General features: G+C 30.7%; 4 protein-coding genes across 4 annotated transcripts; 2 read left to right on the top strand and 2 right to left on the bottom strand. All coding sequences in view use genetic code 12, as the record gives it.

Annotated features, from left to right (window-relative positions):
• Positions 1-25: 25 nt before the first annotated feature.
• CTRG_03587 (DUF4112 domain-containing protein) lies at positions 26-925 on the bottom strand (the record flags this gene model as incomplete). The annotated part of the gene is made up of 1 exon (XM_002549244.1): positions 26-925. One exon carries the CDS (start codon positions 923-925, stop codon positions 26-28), a length of 900 nt encoding a protein of 299 aa, XP_002549290.1.
• Positions 926-1,817: 892 nt separating this feature from the next.
• On the top strand, positions 1,818-3,035 carry CTRG_03586 (uncharacterized protein; the record flags this gene model as incomplete). The annotated part of the gene is made up of 1 exon (XM_002549243.1): positions 1,818-3,035. One exon carries the CDS (start codon positions 1,818-1,820, stop codon positions 3,033-3,035), a length of 1,218 nt encoding a protein of 405 aa, XP_002549289.1.
• Positions 3,036-4,543: 1,508 nt separating this feature from the next.
• CHS3 (chitin synthase) lies at positions 4,544-8,212 on the top strand (the record flags this gene model as incomplete). Its single annotated transcript, XM_002549242.1, has 1 exon — positions 4,544-8,212. One exon carries the CDS (start codon positions 4,544-4,546, stop codon positions 8,210-8,212), a length of 3,669 nt encoding a protein of 1,222 aa, XP_002549288.1.
• Positions 8,213-13,871: 5,659 nt separating this feature from the next.
• OP4 (Op4p) lies at positions 13,872-15,137 on the bottom strand (the record flags this gene model as incomplete). The annotated part of the gene is made up of 1 exon (XM_002549241.1): positions 13,872-15,137. The coding sequence occupies one exon, from the start codon at positions 15,135-15,137 to the stop codon at positions 13,872-13,874; it is 1,266 nt and encodes a 421-aa protein (XP_002549287.1).
• Between the last annotated feature and the right edge of the window lie 1,042 nt (positions 15,138-16,179).

Here is a 16,179-nt window from a genome sequence, read left to right as displayed (position 1 = left end):
CAACTCGTTCGAACATCGATTTGTCTTATTCAGTAGTCTTCTTTTTCTTTTTCTTCTTCTTTTTATTCTTTTTTGGATTTTCAACATGATTTAGTTTACTTAAAGTTTTTATACTTTTGATAGATTTTGAATCTTGATCTATTTTAGAATCATCAATGGTTGAATTACTTTGAAAAGGAGATGCCATTACATTTGTATTACTTGTTGTAATAGTTGCAATTGAAGTTGATTTCCCTGTATTTACAATTGAAGAAGAAGAAGAACTTGAAATTGATCCTGATTCAATAGTATTATTTTTTGATTTTTTATTCAACAAATCCAATACTTTAACTGGACTTGGTGGTATTATTACTTCTTCCTGAACTGGTTCTTTTTCTTCTTGCTCATCAACAGGGATTTCTAATGTAGATAATTCAATAGTATAATCTTCAAGGTTAATTAAATAATCTTGTAATAATTTATAATTTCTTGAATTTGCTTTATATAAAATACCACCAAATATACCAAATAAAGGAATTAAACCAATACCAAATTCAATTAAGATATTAATTAATAATAATAATTGTAAATCTAATGGAATTTTATTATGTAATTTTTTAATAGTTAATAATAATTTAAATGACAATAATAAACTTATAAAAGGTCCAATAAATGGTAATAAATTAATTAGATTTAATAATCCAAATTTAATTTGAATTAATTGAAATTGAAATTCATATAAATAAGAATCATGTTTAAAATTTAATAATATCTCTAAATCATTAGAATTGATTTGTTGTTGTTCATTTGGTAAATTTATATTTTTCGTGATTTCTTTGATTGTATTTTTATTATATTCAGAATATGGATGGTCTACTGATAATTTATCCCATTGGTTCTTATGAATTATAGTGAATAGATACTCAATCATACTCAATATCATCATGTATAGTTGTTAAGATTATAGAAGAAAGAAATAATTTATTCACAAGTCTTTGAATAATCTCGACCCAGGTACGACTGGAATTCCTTTTCTTGCTGTAATGTGATTGTGATAAGTTACTTTGTTGTTGAATCACATGATATATGATTATGTAATATCATGTGATCATTATTGGTTCGCGCACGATGTGTATTTGTTTCTAAGCAATTTTTTTTATTCCATGGAGATAAGGTTACAGATTTATTGTGTGCATATAATTATTGTATGCACCACGTTTTTTAAAGAAAGAAGTTTCTTTTAGCTATTAGCAATAGTAAGATTAGATGTATTTTATGTATACATAATTAATGACATCACAATAAGAGGACATGGATATTGTTCATTGATATATACACACACAGAGGAAGAGAAATGTGTTGAATAAAATCAACACATCAAACGTACATGTGTGTTAATTAATTACTTGTTGCATGTGATTATTTTTTGGTACAAGGACTTTGTTTCCTTCGGTTCAAGACAAGACAAGATAAAGGGAGCTAGTTTACTATATTCGGTATCTTGATTTACACCAAAATACTACCACAACAATAACAATAACAATGTGATACTAACCAACAAAAAAAAAATTCTTTACTCCCTAATCTTTTTCTTTCCGAGTATTTATATAAATAGCATTACCTATTATCATAAACATCAACCATTTACTATATTCACACAACATTCAACATATCTAACTAGATGGTTTGTTTTTAATATTGCACAAACTATTTGAGTCTTGCATTGTATTATTATTATTATTTATTCAATTTAGTTTATTGTATCATAGCGTTGCATATTGACACACACACACACTGCCCCACATCATCAATATCGTCAAGAACAACAACAAACAATCATGGTAGTGGGTTATTTCATTAGTAAAGTTCCATTTTCAAATCATATTCCAGTGGTGAGAAGATTTCATCCAAAAAATAATCAACAACCGCAGCAACAGGAAATGGATTTTGTCACACCAACAAGTTCTAAAAAGACAACCAATGTAGTATTAGACGATGGTAAGATATTTGATAGTCCAAACAGAAAGAAGAATCATTTACCATCTGTTGATAATTCTTCAACGGTTAAAGTATCTCAAAGATTAGCAAGAAGAAGGAAAAATCAGAACATTGGTCCAGTTTCAATTAAATCCAAATCAAATAAAAGATTAATCAATGAAAATGAGTCTAGTGATCAACAGAAGAACATGATTGATAAAAATAACGATGGTGTTTTATGTTCTAGCAACAAATCAACAAATGAAAAATTAATTAAATTGGTTTATGATAATAAGAAAATAATTGCAAGTTCAGTTTATCAAATTGGTAAAGCTCAATTATCTTCAAGATTGCCTTATATTCCATATTTCAATACAAAAAGTGATAGTCAATTGGATTCTTTCGATCAGACTAATTCGGGAATACTTAATAGTCCATTTACTGATTATTGTCAACAGGTTACTGAATATGAAGTCAATGAGCCATTTATTGAAGAACCACTGGATGACGAGGAATTGGTATATGATAATTTAGCATCTGATTTAAATAGTGAGGATGATGTTGAAATATTTGTTGATTCATTAAATGTGGAAACAAAAATGATGTTATATAAACTGTTGCAAAATGATTTAAAGGATCATTCATGCAATAATGAAGAAACATCGTTTAGGGAAGTGTACTACAATAAAAATGTTTCATCATTAGATAAATTACAAATGTTTTTAATCATTTGGATTAAATTATGGATTACAAGTATCAAATTATTTATCCCAATCACTAAATATTTGATATATAAGTTTCAAAATAATCAATTATTCTTGTTTAACTTGAAAAATATTGAATTAATAATTGATCTAATATTGAGATTTATGAATTATTTGAATTCATTTATATCTAATCATGAGGTAACCATTGATAAAATGTCAAATCATGATTATGTTGAAGCTGAACAAATTTATCTTGATTTTACAACGTATACATCAGGAATATTTAATCAAACTAATACATTCAAAGACTTGATATTCTCTCCTGATATTGGCCAGAATAAGCTTTACGATTTGGTTCTAAATACTAAATAGACATTTTAATATAGACATTGACCATTAATATTAATAATTCACACCTGATTGTTTTTGACATTGATTCTGATTTCGATTTTGTTACTTTTACTATAAGTTCTTCCCTTGCAGTATAGATTTAGATCTAGAATTTTTCCCCCTAACAGCCACATGGATCGACATGAAAGTATGATGTAATAAACCCATCGTCTCTCTCTCCTTCCACCCCCCCACTCCTTATCAATGAGAAATACGTTTAGTCCCATTCAATGACGCATGGCTCGTAGTGATGATAATGTATCAAATCTAGAATTGCAATATATCAAGACCGTCACTTATTCTATGCAAAAAAAAAAAAAAGAAGCAACGCGATAGACAAAATCCACTTGTACTTTCCCTATATGTAAGAAACAAAAAAGAACTACATTACGTAATCATATGTTGCCGATACGAGACAAAAATGAAATATTGGAAAATTTCATTTCTTTCCTAGTCAGTTATCCTAATGACTAGCTTGCATTTTTGAATTCATTAATAGCCAATAATGCTAGATAGTGTACAGAAATGTCAATAAGTGTGAGCTTGAACCTATACACGTGACATACCCGCCTGTTACCAAATTCTAATTACAATACTATTTTTAGAAGTATTACAGTCTAGAATGATAAATTTTTCTTTTTTAAAAGGGGATTTTGCTTTGTTTTGTCTCCTTTTGGTTGTAAATTTGATTTTGAGTTGTTTTATGGAGATATACACGACCTGAAATGAATTTCTTTTTTTTTTGATTTGATTTGATTTTTTTTTTCACTTTTGATTTTACAACAACTTAGCAACACTCATACACCCTGTTGCAAGAAATAGTTCGTAATTAATTGAGTTGATATTTTTCCCCCTTAAATTGTGATAATCACGTGAACACAAGATGAATAGACAATAAATCTAACATGTTTATAATCTATAGGTTGTATCAGCTAGTTATTTTTATTTGATTTGTCAGCTGGGTTATAAGATGGTTGTAAAAAAAAAATGTGAGAGAGACACAAGAAAGTGGGCGCACGTACACAACCAGACTGACAAAAACTCAAAAACCAAAACAAACAAAAAAAAAAAAAAGGAAGTTGTTTCATTTCAAAAAAATTTCTGTTTTTCTTTTTATCCTCCATACAAAATTTTTTTTTTTATTTATTTTTACAACCTTCCTTCTTCTTCTACTTCTTTTTTTTTTGAAGAACAACCAACCAATCTACAAGAACAAGTTGTTGTTATTTATTCAACCAGTATTGATTTAGTCTGTCTCATCAATCAAGGCTATTGATTATATACCCACTTCCAATTTACACACTTATACCTATTATTTGGCATAATCATCATCACTCGCTTGAACTGAATTTAGTTTTCTTTCATATATCATATTATCCAAAATTTTTTTTTTCTTTAATCTTTCATATTTATATTTATTGATTTCATTTGATCTTTTATTTTAAGACCATTTCATTCCATTTATCACTTCATAATTTGCATATTGAACAATGTCTAATTTTAGAGACAGTTCTAGTCCTCATAGAGGTTACTCAGAATTTGATCCCGAATCTGGTGATGGAATAAATAGAAAAAAGTCTTTAATTAGACCAGAAAGAGGTAGAATGAATGAAAATCATCCAAGATTTCACTATACCCAAGTTGCTAATCAAGAGGCTGATCATATAAAAGTTCAACCTTCTTCAACAGGGGTTGATCCTCGTAAATCTACTGAGTTATCTCAATCAAGATCTCATTTAAGTCATTATTCTACTCCTCATGGTGAAGTTGAAGTTGAAGATGACGACGAAGATGAAGGTATTCCTTTAATGGATATTCACAATTCTTCTCCAAATGTCAGCGTTCAAAATGACTTGAAAGGTGGTAGAGAAATTTATGGATTAAATGATGAAATTGTTGATGATTACAGTAATAATCCAAAGAGAAATCAAGTTATATCAACTGTCAAGCCAGTTAATACTCCTGAAAAGGAAGAAAAACCTAAAAGTGATATTTATTTTTGGAAAGTGTATTGTTACGCCATCACATTTTGGGCTCCTGCTCCTTTATTGAAATTGTTTGGTTTACCAACAAAGGATCGTCAATTTGCTTGGAGAGAAAAAATTGGGTTAATTTCTTGTATTCTTTATATTGGTGCATTTGTTGCTTATTTAACTTTTGGTTTCACAAAGACTGTTTGTTCAGGTGAACAAGTCAGAACAAGAATTAATCATGTTAATGGGGGTTATTTGATTATTAATGGTAGAGCCTTTGATTTGACTTCTTCTCAACATCCTCAAGCTGCTGGTATCCAAGCGGGGGCTAATGTTTTATATCCTCCAATGAATGCTGGTGGGAAAGATGCTTCTTTTCTTTTCCAAAATGTTAATGGTAATTGTAAAGGATTGATTCTCCCAAGAGATAATTGTTCTATTCCTTATGATGGTGATGAATTAGCTTGGTATATGCCATGTCGTCTTTTCAGTCAAGATGGCTCAGATGAAGTTAACAATACCTTTGCTTATTATGACGGATGGGCTTGTCATACTAGTGAAACTGCTCGTGAAGCATACTATCTGTTGAAGGTTAATGGTGATGTCTATTTCACCTGGGATGATATCAAGAATTCTTCAAGAAACTTGGTTGTTTACTCCGGTAATGTTTTGGATCTTGATTTAATTAATTGGATTCAAACTGATGATGTTACCTATCCCGAGTTGTTTGACAGATTGAGAGATGATCAAACTTTTAGAGGATTGGATATTTCTTTGGTTTTAACCAATTCAGACGAAAGACAGGCAGCAAGATGTTTAACCGAAATTATTAAAGTTGGTGTTATTGATTCTGAAACCATTGGTTGTATTGCTTCTCAAGTTGTGTTGTATCTTTCTTTGGTGTTTATTTTATCTGTTGTTGTGGTTAAGTTTATCATGGCTTGTTGGTTTAAATGGGTTACTTCCAAGAAACAAGGGGCCACCATGTATGACAACAAGGCTTGGGCTAAAAGAAATAGAGAAATTGAAAATTGGGTTGACCATGATCCAGGTATTGGGGCAGAAGTCAAAACTGTTCCAATTAAAGCCAGAGCCAATTACAAAGCTACTAAAACCAATAGACAATCTGTTTTCCATAAGACACAAAAATTATCTTTGGGTCCAAATGCTGATTTATCTCAATATTATGATAATCCAAATGCCCTTTCAAAAACTTTTAAATATACTACCATGTCAACTCAAGCTGCTTTGTTGGGACATAACAACTATAGTAAGAAAGGAATGAGAAACAACAATGGAAGTAGAGCTTCTAATCTTTATTTAACTGATCAAGGATCATCTACTGATTTATTGAATCGTCCAATGTCTTCTTATAATCCATTTGATACCATGGATGATGGATTTGTTGTTAATGGTTTGTCTCCAGATATTATTCATCCAGATGTTGTTCCTCAGCCACCAGTTGAATATCAACCATTTGGTTACCCATTGGCCCATACTATTAACTTGGTTACTTGTTATTCTGAAGATGAAGATGGTATTCGTACCACCTTGGATTCTATTGCTACTACTGATTACCCAAATTCCCATAAGATGATTCTTGTTATTTGTGATGGTATTATTAAAGGTTCTGGAAATGATGAAACTACCCCTGATATTGTTTTGGGTATGATGGATGATTTGACCATTCCAAAAGAAGAAGTCCAACCATATTCCTATGTTGCTGTTGCACAAGGTAGTAAACGTCATAATATGGCTAAGGTTTATGCTGGTTTTTACAAATACAATGATGAAACTGTTCCACCAGAAAAACAACAACGTATTCCAATGCTTACTATTGTTAAATGTGGTACTCCAGAAGAAGCTAGTGCACCAAAACCAGGTAACAGAGGTAAGCGTGATTCCCAAATTATTTTGATGTCCTTTTTGCAAAAAGTTGTTTTCGATGAAAGAATGACTAGTTTGGAATACGAAATGTTGCAAAGTATTTGGAGAATTACTGGATTAATGGCAGAATTTTATGAAATTGTTTTGATGGTTGATGCTGATACTAAAGTTTTCCCAGATTCCTTGACCCATATGGTTGCTGAGATGGTTAAAGATCCAATGATTATGGGGTTGTGTGGGGAAACTAAGATTTCCAATAAAGCACAAACTTGGGTTACTGCCATTCAAGTTTTCGAATATTATATTTCTCATCATCAAGCCAAAGCATTTGAATCTATTTTTGGTGGTGTTACATGTTTACCAGGGTGTTTCTGTATGTATAGAATTAAAGCACCAAAAGGTTCTGATGGTTATTGGGTACCAATTTTGGCCAATCCGGATATTGTTGAAAGATATTCGGATAATGTTGTTGATACTTTGCATAGAAAGAATTTGTTATTATTGGGTGAAGATCGTTATCTTTCTTCCTTGATGTTGAGAACATTCCCAAAGAGAAAGCAAGTTTTCGTTCCTAAGGCTGCTTGTAAAACTATTGTTCCGGATCAATTTAAGGTTTTGTTATCACAACGTCGTAGATGGATTAATTCTACTGTTCATAATTTGTTTGAATTGGTTTTAGTTAAGGATTTGTGTGGTACCTTTTGTTTTTCTATGCAATTTGTTATTTTCATTGAATTGGTTGGTACTTTAGTTTTACCAGCTGCTATTACATTTACCATTTATGTTATTATTGTTGCCATTGTTTCCAAACCAACACCAGTTATGTCCTTGGTCTTGTTGGCTGTTATTTTTGGTTTACCTGGGTTGTTGATTGTTATTACTGTTTCATCCTTTTCTTACATTGTCTATTTCTTCATTTATCTTATTGCATTGCCAATTTGGAATTTTGTTTTACCAAGTTATGCTTATTGGAAATTTGATGATTTCAGTTGGGGTGAAACCAGAACAGTTGCAGGAGGAGATAAAGGAGATCATAGTGCAGTTGAAGGTAAATTTGATCCAAGTAGAATTAGTATGAAGAGATGGAGAGATTGGGAAAGAGATCGTAGAAATATGGAAAATAATAATGGTAATAGACCACAAGCAAATAATTTTGCTAGTACCAATAGTTTACCAGTACCTTCTGCGGCATGGGATCCATCTAATTCAGAAAAATTAGTTGAGTATAACAGTCAGGGTTCTTCTTCCGGATCTAATTGGAAGCACATAATTATGGGAGATATATCTTCTTTTATTTAATATAGTTTTTTCCTGCAATTTATTATTATTTAGGAATAGAGTTTTTTAAAATATTAAGAATTTTCTTTTCCCCCCCCCCCCCCCCCAATGAACACTTCTTACAATAAGAAGAGTTGACTAGATTGTGGTGTAGTCGACCAAAGTGCATAAGATGGCCATTGTTCATCATCGTTGTCATGATGAAGAGAATATACAATTGAAGTGAAATTCTTTTAAAAACAATAAATAGGCTTAAACAATAAGAACATTAATGCATGGAAGACATTAATTAAATGTCTTGTCCTAGTCAACCACAATCTCAATTGATCTACAGTACCCCTTAATTATCCTCTTCTTGTAGTTTGGTTGCCCCCCTTCCTTAATTAAAATTCAAATTGTAAAGATGGACTGATGAATTGAAAAAAAAAATGTATAATGGGGTAATGTTACAAAGCAAAAAGGGAAAAGAAAAATCTACCCATAATTGCATATTGACAATGGATTACACAAATAAATAAATCATGTCTCACTTGTCGAAGCACCAACCAACACTTGGACGGAGAACAGCCTGGAATTTTGTATTATTCTAGACATAAGATGTAGGATGGTAGAGTATGGAGGAAAGATGATAACAATAATAATATTAATGATGCTGCAGTTGGTGTTATTGATGGTCAAATGTTGATGTACTCCCTTGATGAGAATACATATACATATTAAATATACAAACCAATACAGTATGCATATATCTTTCATTTTTAGAATATAATCGTCAATTCAAATTAATTACATCTATTTATTAACAATTATAAAAGTACATAACTAATTGGAATATATCATTCTTGTGTATCACACCAGTTGGTTGAAACAAATAACCATTGGTGATATAAAACTCAGCAAAAAGTATTTGAGACTGATTCCACGACTTAAATGTTGAACAGTAGATGTAATGTATACTCCTCAGTGATTTTACACGACACACATACATACACACGAGTATACTTATCGACAACAAAGAAATGTACGAAAATGGAAATAATGATGAAATTTGTGTGGTGATAATAATATTACACTGATCGTTTGAAAGGAGGAACAGTACTTGAATGTATTCTGAAAATATTGGAATGTAATTCGGATTTGTTTATTTGTTTTTGCTTTCGCTTTTGCTTTTGCTTCTCTTTTTTTATTAATTGATCAAGACTTCAATTGACAATAATGTATATGTAGTAGAAGTTGCCAGTCAATGGCAACTATAACTTGAATCAGTTGTTGATAGGGATTGACTCATATGGTTGATAGTTCTCGGTATTGAGAAAAAGCACACAGTACTTTTTCAATCATAATTTGGAAATGTAAGTTAATTTTTTAAATAAAAATGAAAGTCAAAGAATCATTAGACTGTTATAAGAATTGAATAAATAATGGTGATGTGGTGGTGATATTATTATCTAGTTGATGAATTAGCAGTAACAACAGAAGAATTTGAAGATGAAAATTTACTTTCATCTGAACTATTTGAAGAATAACCACCTTTTTCAATATATAATTGTTTAAACTTCTTCAATCTCCAAGTATTTCTAACTTTTTTAATGGATGGTTGAAATGCTGATCCTGGTGTAGCTAAAGCATATAACATTATGAAACGTAATTGATAATTATATTTGAATGATGAATATTGTAATAAACACTATTTTTTTCCAATTTTGATGGGATTAGATAAATGGAAAGGAAATATTCACAGTTATTTATATTACAAAAAATTTTAAAAGAAATTAACGAATATTGAATAACTAATAGACTAAAAATTTTAATAAGCAAAGAAGAAGAAGAAGGAGTAGTAGTAGTAGTAAAAGTAGTAACAGTAAGAGAGTAATGGGAAATGTAAGGATAATCATTTCACAAAAAGTTTGGTAGAATCCAAATTTGTACTACATGAAAATATCACATTGGCGTATTCGTACATGTAAGAATTCCATAGTCCATTGTATGAATAAAGAAATGCATAATGGTTATGTGGACTTTTAATACTCTGCACATATTATGGTAAATCCCTGTACTGCCTAAAAATCAAAAATCAAAAAATAAAAAAAAGACAAATTCGATTCGAAATTCATCATATCCACACTTCCACAATTTAATAGCAATCTGTAAAGTATATAATGTTATGTTCAATCTGATAAAGTTACTCCTCTAATTGTCAACTCAAGGTATCAATTGTTAATGACTTGATACAAGTTCCACTAATTTAATTCATTCTCCCCTTCCCCCTTCCCCGGGTTGTGGTTGTCATCTGTTGATTATTCAAGGTGCAAAATGAAAATGTAGTTGATCAAGTACACGACTTTTGGTGTTCGAGAATGTTACACGCTGTTTGTGTACCAATTCTTATTGCACCCGCTTATTATATTCTCTTCAATGGGCTTGGTAAAAATAAAAAAATAAAGAATAGAAGATAAAGGGTCAATTGATAACCGTACCCATAAACAATAAGAAGAATTAAAGAAAATGATAAAAAGAAGCAACCCGCCGAAAAGGGGTGAGTATTAAACCAAATGTATTTTTGTATTTCAATTTCAAAAAATACACAACTTTTTAGTTTAGATTATCTGTTCAGGTTACAAAACCTGTAGAGAAATTTCAAAATTTTCAAGCATGCAATAAAAAGATCGACGGGGCGTTATGTAAAGAAGAAGAACAAGGAGTAAGAGGGAGGAGAAAGAGAGGAATAAATATGGATCATGAGGATCAACCATGCATTAAAATATATTTAACGTATATCACGATCTAATATGCTAATAAAATTAAGAATTTGTTGATAGTATGAAAGATAACGATAGAATTCCAAAAATTTAAGTATGAAACAGGGACTTGTTTTTTTATTGTTAATCTTTGACTCTATAAATTAATTGGTGGGGGAACCTTGAAAGGGTTTATTTGCATTGATTTGAAATCTAGAACTTGAACAAAAAAGAAACTAAAAAATAGACAAAGGGATGGAATGTCCAGGTGATTTAACAAGTGTATGACAAATTTCAGTGTCGTAGTAGTAATATTATTATTATTATTATTATTATTAAACTATTCGGTTAATTTAAACTCGTTTTGAGTTTCGTCATTCCCTGTAAGAATTTCATCTGCAATGAATAAACAAGAAAATGGAGAGGAAGAAAGAGAGCAATTGAAGTAAAGTAATGTGAAAGATATACAAAGGCGGCTAAGCATTATCATTGCTTTATCTTAGTTCATTATATAAAATAAGGTTTATAGATTTTACTATTTTCAATACATTTTTGTCTTCATATTAGTAATTTTTTCAAATAACTGGGTGTATAACATTCCTCTTTTTTTTTGATGATCTTTTTTATTCAATCATTTATGATAACTTTGATAAACAGTATTGTAGAAGGGCAGTAAGGTACATTTCGAATTTGATCTTCCTATAATTAATATCACTAGAATATGAAATATAACCTGAATATACAAATCACACAAATTTTCAAGGTGACGATGATGATGACCATCAACAGAACATTTCTTTGTGAATTTTTGGGGTTTAATGGTTTCTACATCAAATGAATAAACGGTAACAAATTCATGGTTGTCGTTCCTACGTGGGAGTAACAATACGAAATCCAAATTTAAGCAACGTTTCCCATTTCTTTTGTTATTGAAATTTCTAAACAATACAAAGAAGATAACCATGTTAAGAACCCTTTATTTTTTTTTTTGAAACTAACATTCTTCTTTATTATACTTTAACTGAAATAGAGCCTGTTCATTTAAGGCTTGACTTGGCATCACTTGGCCAGCATTTAACAAAAGAGCCATACTGTTTATGCTAAGCTGATCTTTTCTGGTTGCCTGTGGCAGATGATTATTAATGAATAATGGTACAAATGTTTGTACTCGTTCATGTTTTCTGTTGAGCTTGACTGTGGACGGGGGAGTAAAGGGATTACGTTAAGTTACTAAATTTTAGTTAGACAAGTTTGTGTTTTATTATAATCATTCAACGGTCCGTGTTAATTGTTTCATTCTTCTTTTTATTCATTTTCCATTTCCTATTCTTCTTCTTGTACATATATTACACAAGGTGGGTTGGTTTTGTAACCACTAAAATCAAACCTGATTGGCTACAAACTTTCTTAGTTAACATAATCGCTACATCACCAAATAATGTCTAATTTTTAATGACATACCCGCCAATAACAAATTGAAAGGGTAAATTAAAACGTGGACCTATTAACTTATTGGAATAATAAGAAAAAGCAGTAAAATTTCATTGAAATTTTCACTTTCTTGAATCGCGTCTTTTATTTTTATCTTCCTTATATGTATATGTACACCTTTTCATTCCCGATGGCATTTTTTTGCTTTTTGTTTATTTCCATAATAGGTTAAATTTTTCACCCAATAAGAAACTGACCAGGAAAACGTATTCAGCATCTGCAATATAACGTCTTGTATGGGATAGTATTCCACCGCCTTGAATTATAAGGGAATTAAATGGGCTCGATTCGAGGTCTCCCCTTTTGGTATTAATCGTAATTATTTCATTTATGTTAAATCTCCTATTCTTCTTCTTCTTCCTTTATCATTCAATATCGTTCTTCTGGGTTGTCTTATTTATTATTTTTGTTTGTTTATGTACCATATTTTGCTTTGCATTATACATGTAAAATTTCTGTTTAAACGAACTTCTCCTAACCATTTAATGACTTAGCAATGTAAGCAATGTGTGTATGGAGATGTTAAATGAGATATGCCTTGCTGTTTGATTCTTATTCGTCATCTTTTTCAATTAATTCATTATGCATGAGTTGAAATTTCAATAGACGATCATCTTCATTACTAATAACAACCACTCCTTTATGGATTTTAATTACCGCGAATAATTTCTACTCTGGTTATGATGGTGATGAAGATTTACTATCAATCTGGTTAACACTTTACTACCATAGGAAATCCAAAGTGACGTCAATAACTTAAGGGTTAGAGTACAAAATTGAATAAGAACAGCATGTTTGACATATGCAAATACAAAAAGAAATATTTCAACCATATTGCTGATCATGATCATTATTATCATCAGCCACTTTTCGCAGCTCTACAGTCCATCAAATTTTTTGAAAGTTAACAAGATTTTTTATATTTATAAGATATAATATAAGAAGAACTAAAAAAATATTCATAATTGGGTAATTCTAGAATAATGATAATAATAAAAAGATATAACGAAGAAAGGAAAAAGACCACCAAATTAAAATAAAAAGAAAAATCATTGAAGAAAATAGGAGGGATTGAATTTTAAAACCTGATAAACAATAAACCAAACCATGTAAATTTATTCATTCTCATGAATTGATCCTTAAAGATAAAATAGGGAAAAAATTAAAGCAAATAATAGGAAAGAATTGGAAATAAATATCAAGACCAAATACTATTATGAATTATCAATAAAGATACTCCTCTTGATCTGCAGCCAAAAGTAAAATAGAATACCATAAATATCAAAAATTCAAATTAGAATTAGTTGAAAGATAAAAAGTAACCAAATCCCCAAAATTTAATAAAATAAACTCCTTTTTTTTTCTTTTTTTTAGATCAATTAAAGAACCATCAATTCCATGAGTAAAAAGTCATAAATGGAATTAAATATCATAAGTCGGTGGGGAAAAACTTAGTAAAGTTTTCTCTTTTTCAAAGAACCAGCAGCTTGACTGGCAGCACTAACCAAAGTGTTAACATCTGAAGTTAAACCAGAAGTATCAACTTGTGGAGTAGCAGCTTCAGTAGAAGCACCACCATATTTAGCAATCAATGAATCTAAAGCATCACCGTTGCCAGCAGCAGCGGCAGTAGAACCAGTAGAACCAGTTGAAGTAGTGGCGGCAACAGCAGCAGCTGGAGAAGAAACAGCAAGAGCAGCTGGAGCAACACCAGTAGAGGAAGTGACACTTCTGGTGGAAAGAGTGTTACCTGTGGTGGCAGCAGCAGTGGTGGTGGTGGCTGAAGAAGTACCAGCATTGTCAATATCAGAAGCAGAAAGAGTACCGTTGGATAAAAGTTTACCAATGAATGAAGCAATGGCACCAGCCCAAGAACCAGCATTGTTTTTAATATAAGTTAAAGCAGAATCCCATAATCCGGATTCTTTAGCCCATCCGTAAACTTCTTCGGCAACAACTAAACCAGTCTTGAAAGCAGAAGTCAAGAAAGAAACAACAGCTTCTGGGTTGGAAATAACTTTTTGAACTAAGGATTGAACAATTCCTGAATCTTTAATTTGAGTAACAATCCAAGAAATGATATCGTACAAGTCTCTTTCACTCAAATATTCAGCAGCATCCATAACTTCTCTCTTAGAAGCACCACTAGTTGGAGCAGCAATTTGTCTTTTAGCTGGTGCAGAAGATGCATCAGTAGAAGAAGAAGTACGGCCACTAATCCAAGAAGAAATCAAGTTAGCAGCAGTACCAAAAATAGATTTGACAACACCCAAGAAAGCTTGTTTTAAGTCACTATCGTTAATCAATTTGGTGAAAATGTCACCTAATAAACCAGAGTTCCAAACAGCTTGGATTAAAGCAGAACCTTGAACAACAGCAGTTTGAAGAGCAGATTGGATAATAGCTTTCAAAGAAGCTTTAATACTGTCATCAGTAGTCAATTTATCCCAAACCAAACTAATAATACCAGAGTTGGCTAAAGCAGAAATCAAATTAATATAAGCATTGTCGGCTCTTCTGTCTAATTCCAATAAATCTTCACCTTCAACGTAATCTCTCTTGACGTTAAGAGCTTTAATTTCTTCAATTAAGTTTAAGACTTCATTGATGTCTTCTCTCTTAACCATAGTTTGTTCAGTAACAGTAAAAGTTGGGGCAGCTGAAACACAAGCTGAGGAAGCTAAGATAGCTAAAACGGTGGCACTGGAAAATTTCATTGTAAATGATTAAATTAAAAATAAATGATAGTTATTAATTGTAGTTTTCTGTCTTAAAAGCGAATTGTAATTGAAAAACTGTTGTTGTTGTTTTTTGATTAAAAGAACTGTTTCTTTTGTTTTGATTGATGATATAAAAAAGAATTGAAAAAAAAAATTTATCAAAGGATGGGAATAATCAAGATATTTATAATTAGACTTTCGTTTTTCAAAAACCTGTGAACTAAGCATTACCCACATTAATCATCAATATCATTATGCTAGTAGTACATATTACTTATTCAAGCAATAATTTTCTCATTATACCTTTACCCATACTAAGAAATATTGCGAAATAAATTTTTTGGAACCACTTTCCCAATTAGGAAATTTTATTAGATCCAAACACCAACACATCGATCGTCGTAATACGAAATTTTATGTTATATCTTTCTGTGAGTATGTGTATATTTTCAGTACGGTTATTTATTATTATTATTTCGATAGAAAACTACTGAATTTAGTTAATAAGAGATATTGTGGAATATTGGTTTCAATTGTTTCTATTTTTGAGTTTTGTTTTTGTATGTGGAATTTCGTTTATATGTGAAGTAAGGCTACTAACCCAACATAGCTACCCCCCAAGAAGAAGAAGCAAACATATGATGTTTAGGGGAAGAAAGATGTAGGTACTAGGTGACGGAAGGGTTAAATGATGTACCATGTAGCCTCATATGCTATACATAAATCCTATGATTTATATTTTATTTCTATTCTAAGTTATTAGTTCATCATTATGGTTGAAATTAATCATTCAAGAAGTAGGTATCATTGAGCAGACTTGGATTGAAAGTTCGTTTATTCGTACAGTAAGATAATTTTGACATTTTTCAAAGAAATACAGGTCTTCAAGAAGCTTATTTTACTCCACTTCTTTTTACACTGTTAGTTTTACCTCATCGATGGAATTTAAAATAAGGGTTTCTTGTTGAAGTAAAAGAGACAATAGGTTTTTGAATAAACAAAAAGAGCCAAGATTCTGAAAGATGGTTCTGATCTTTCA

Source organism: Candida tropicalis (assembly GCF_000006335.3).
Source record: "Candida tropicalis MYA-3404 genomic scaffold supercont3.4, whole genome shotgun sequence".
NCBI classification, from domain to species: Eukaryota; Fungi; Ascomycota; class Pichiomycetes; order Serinales; family Debaryomycetaceae; genus Candida; species Candida tropicalis.
The sequence above is the reverse complement of the archived record's forward strand: the minus strand, read 5'-3'. Positions and strand labels throughout refer to the sequence as shown.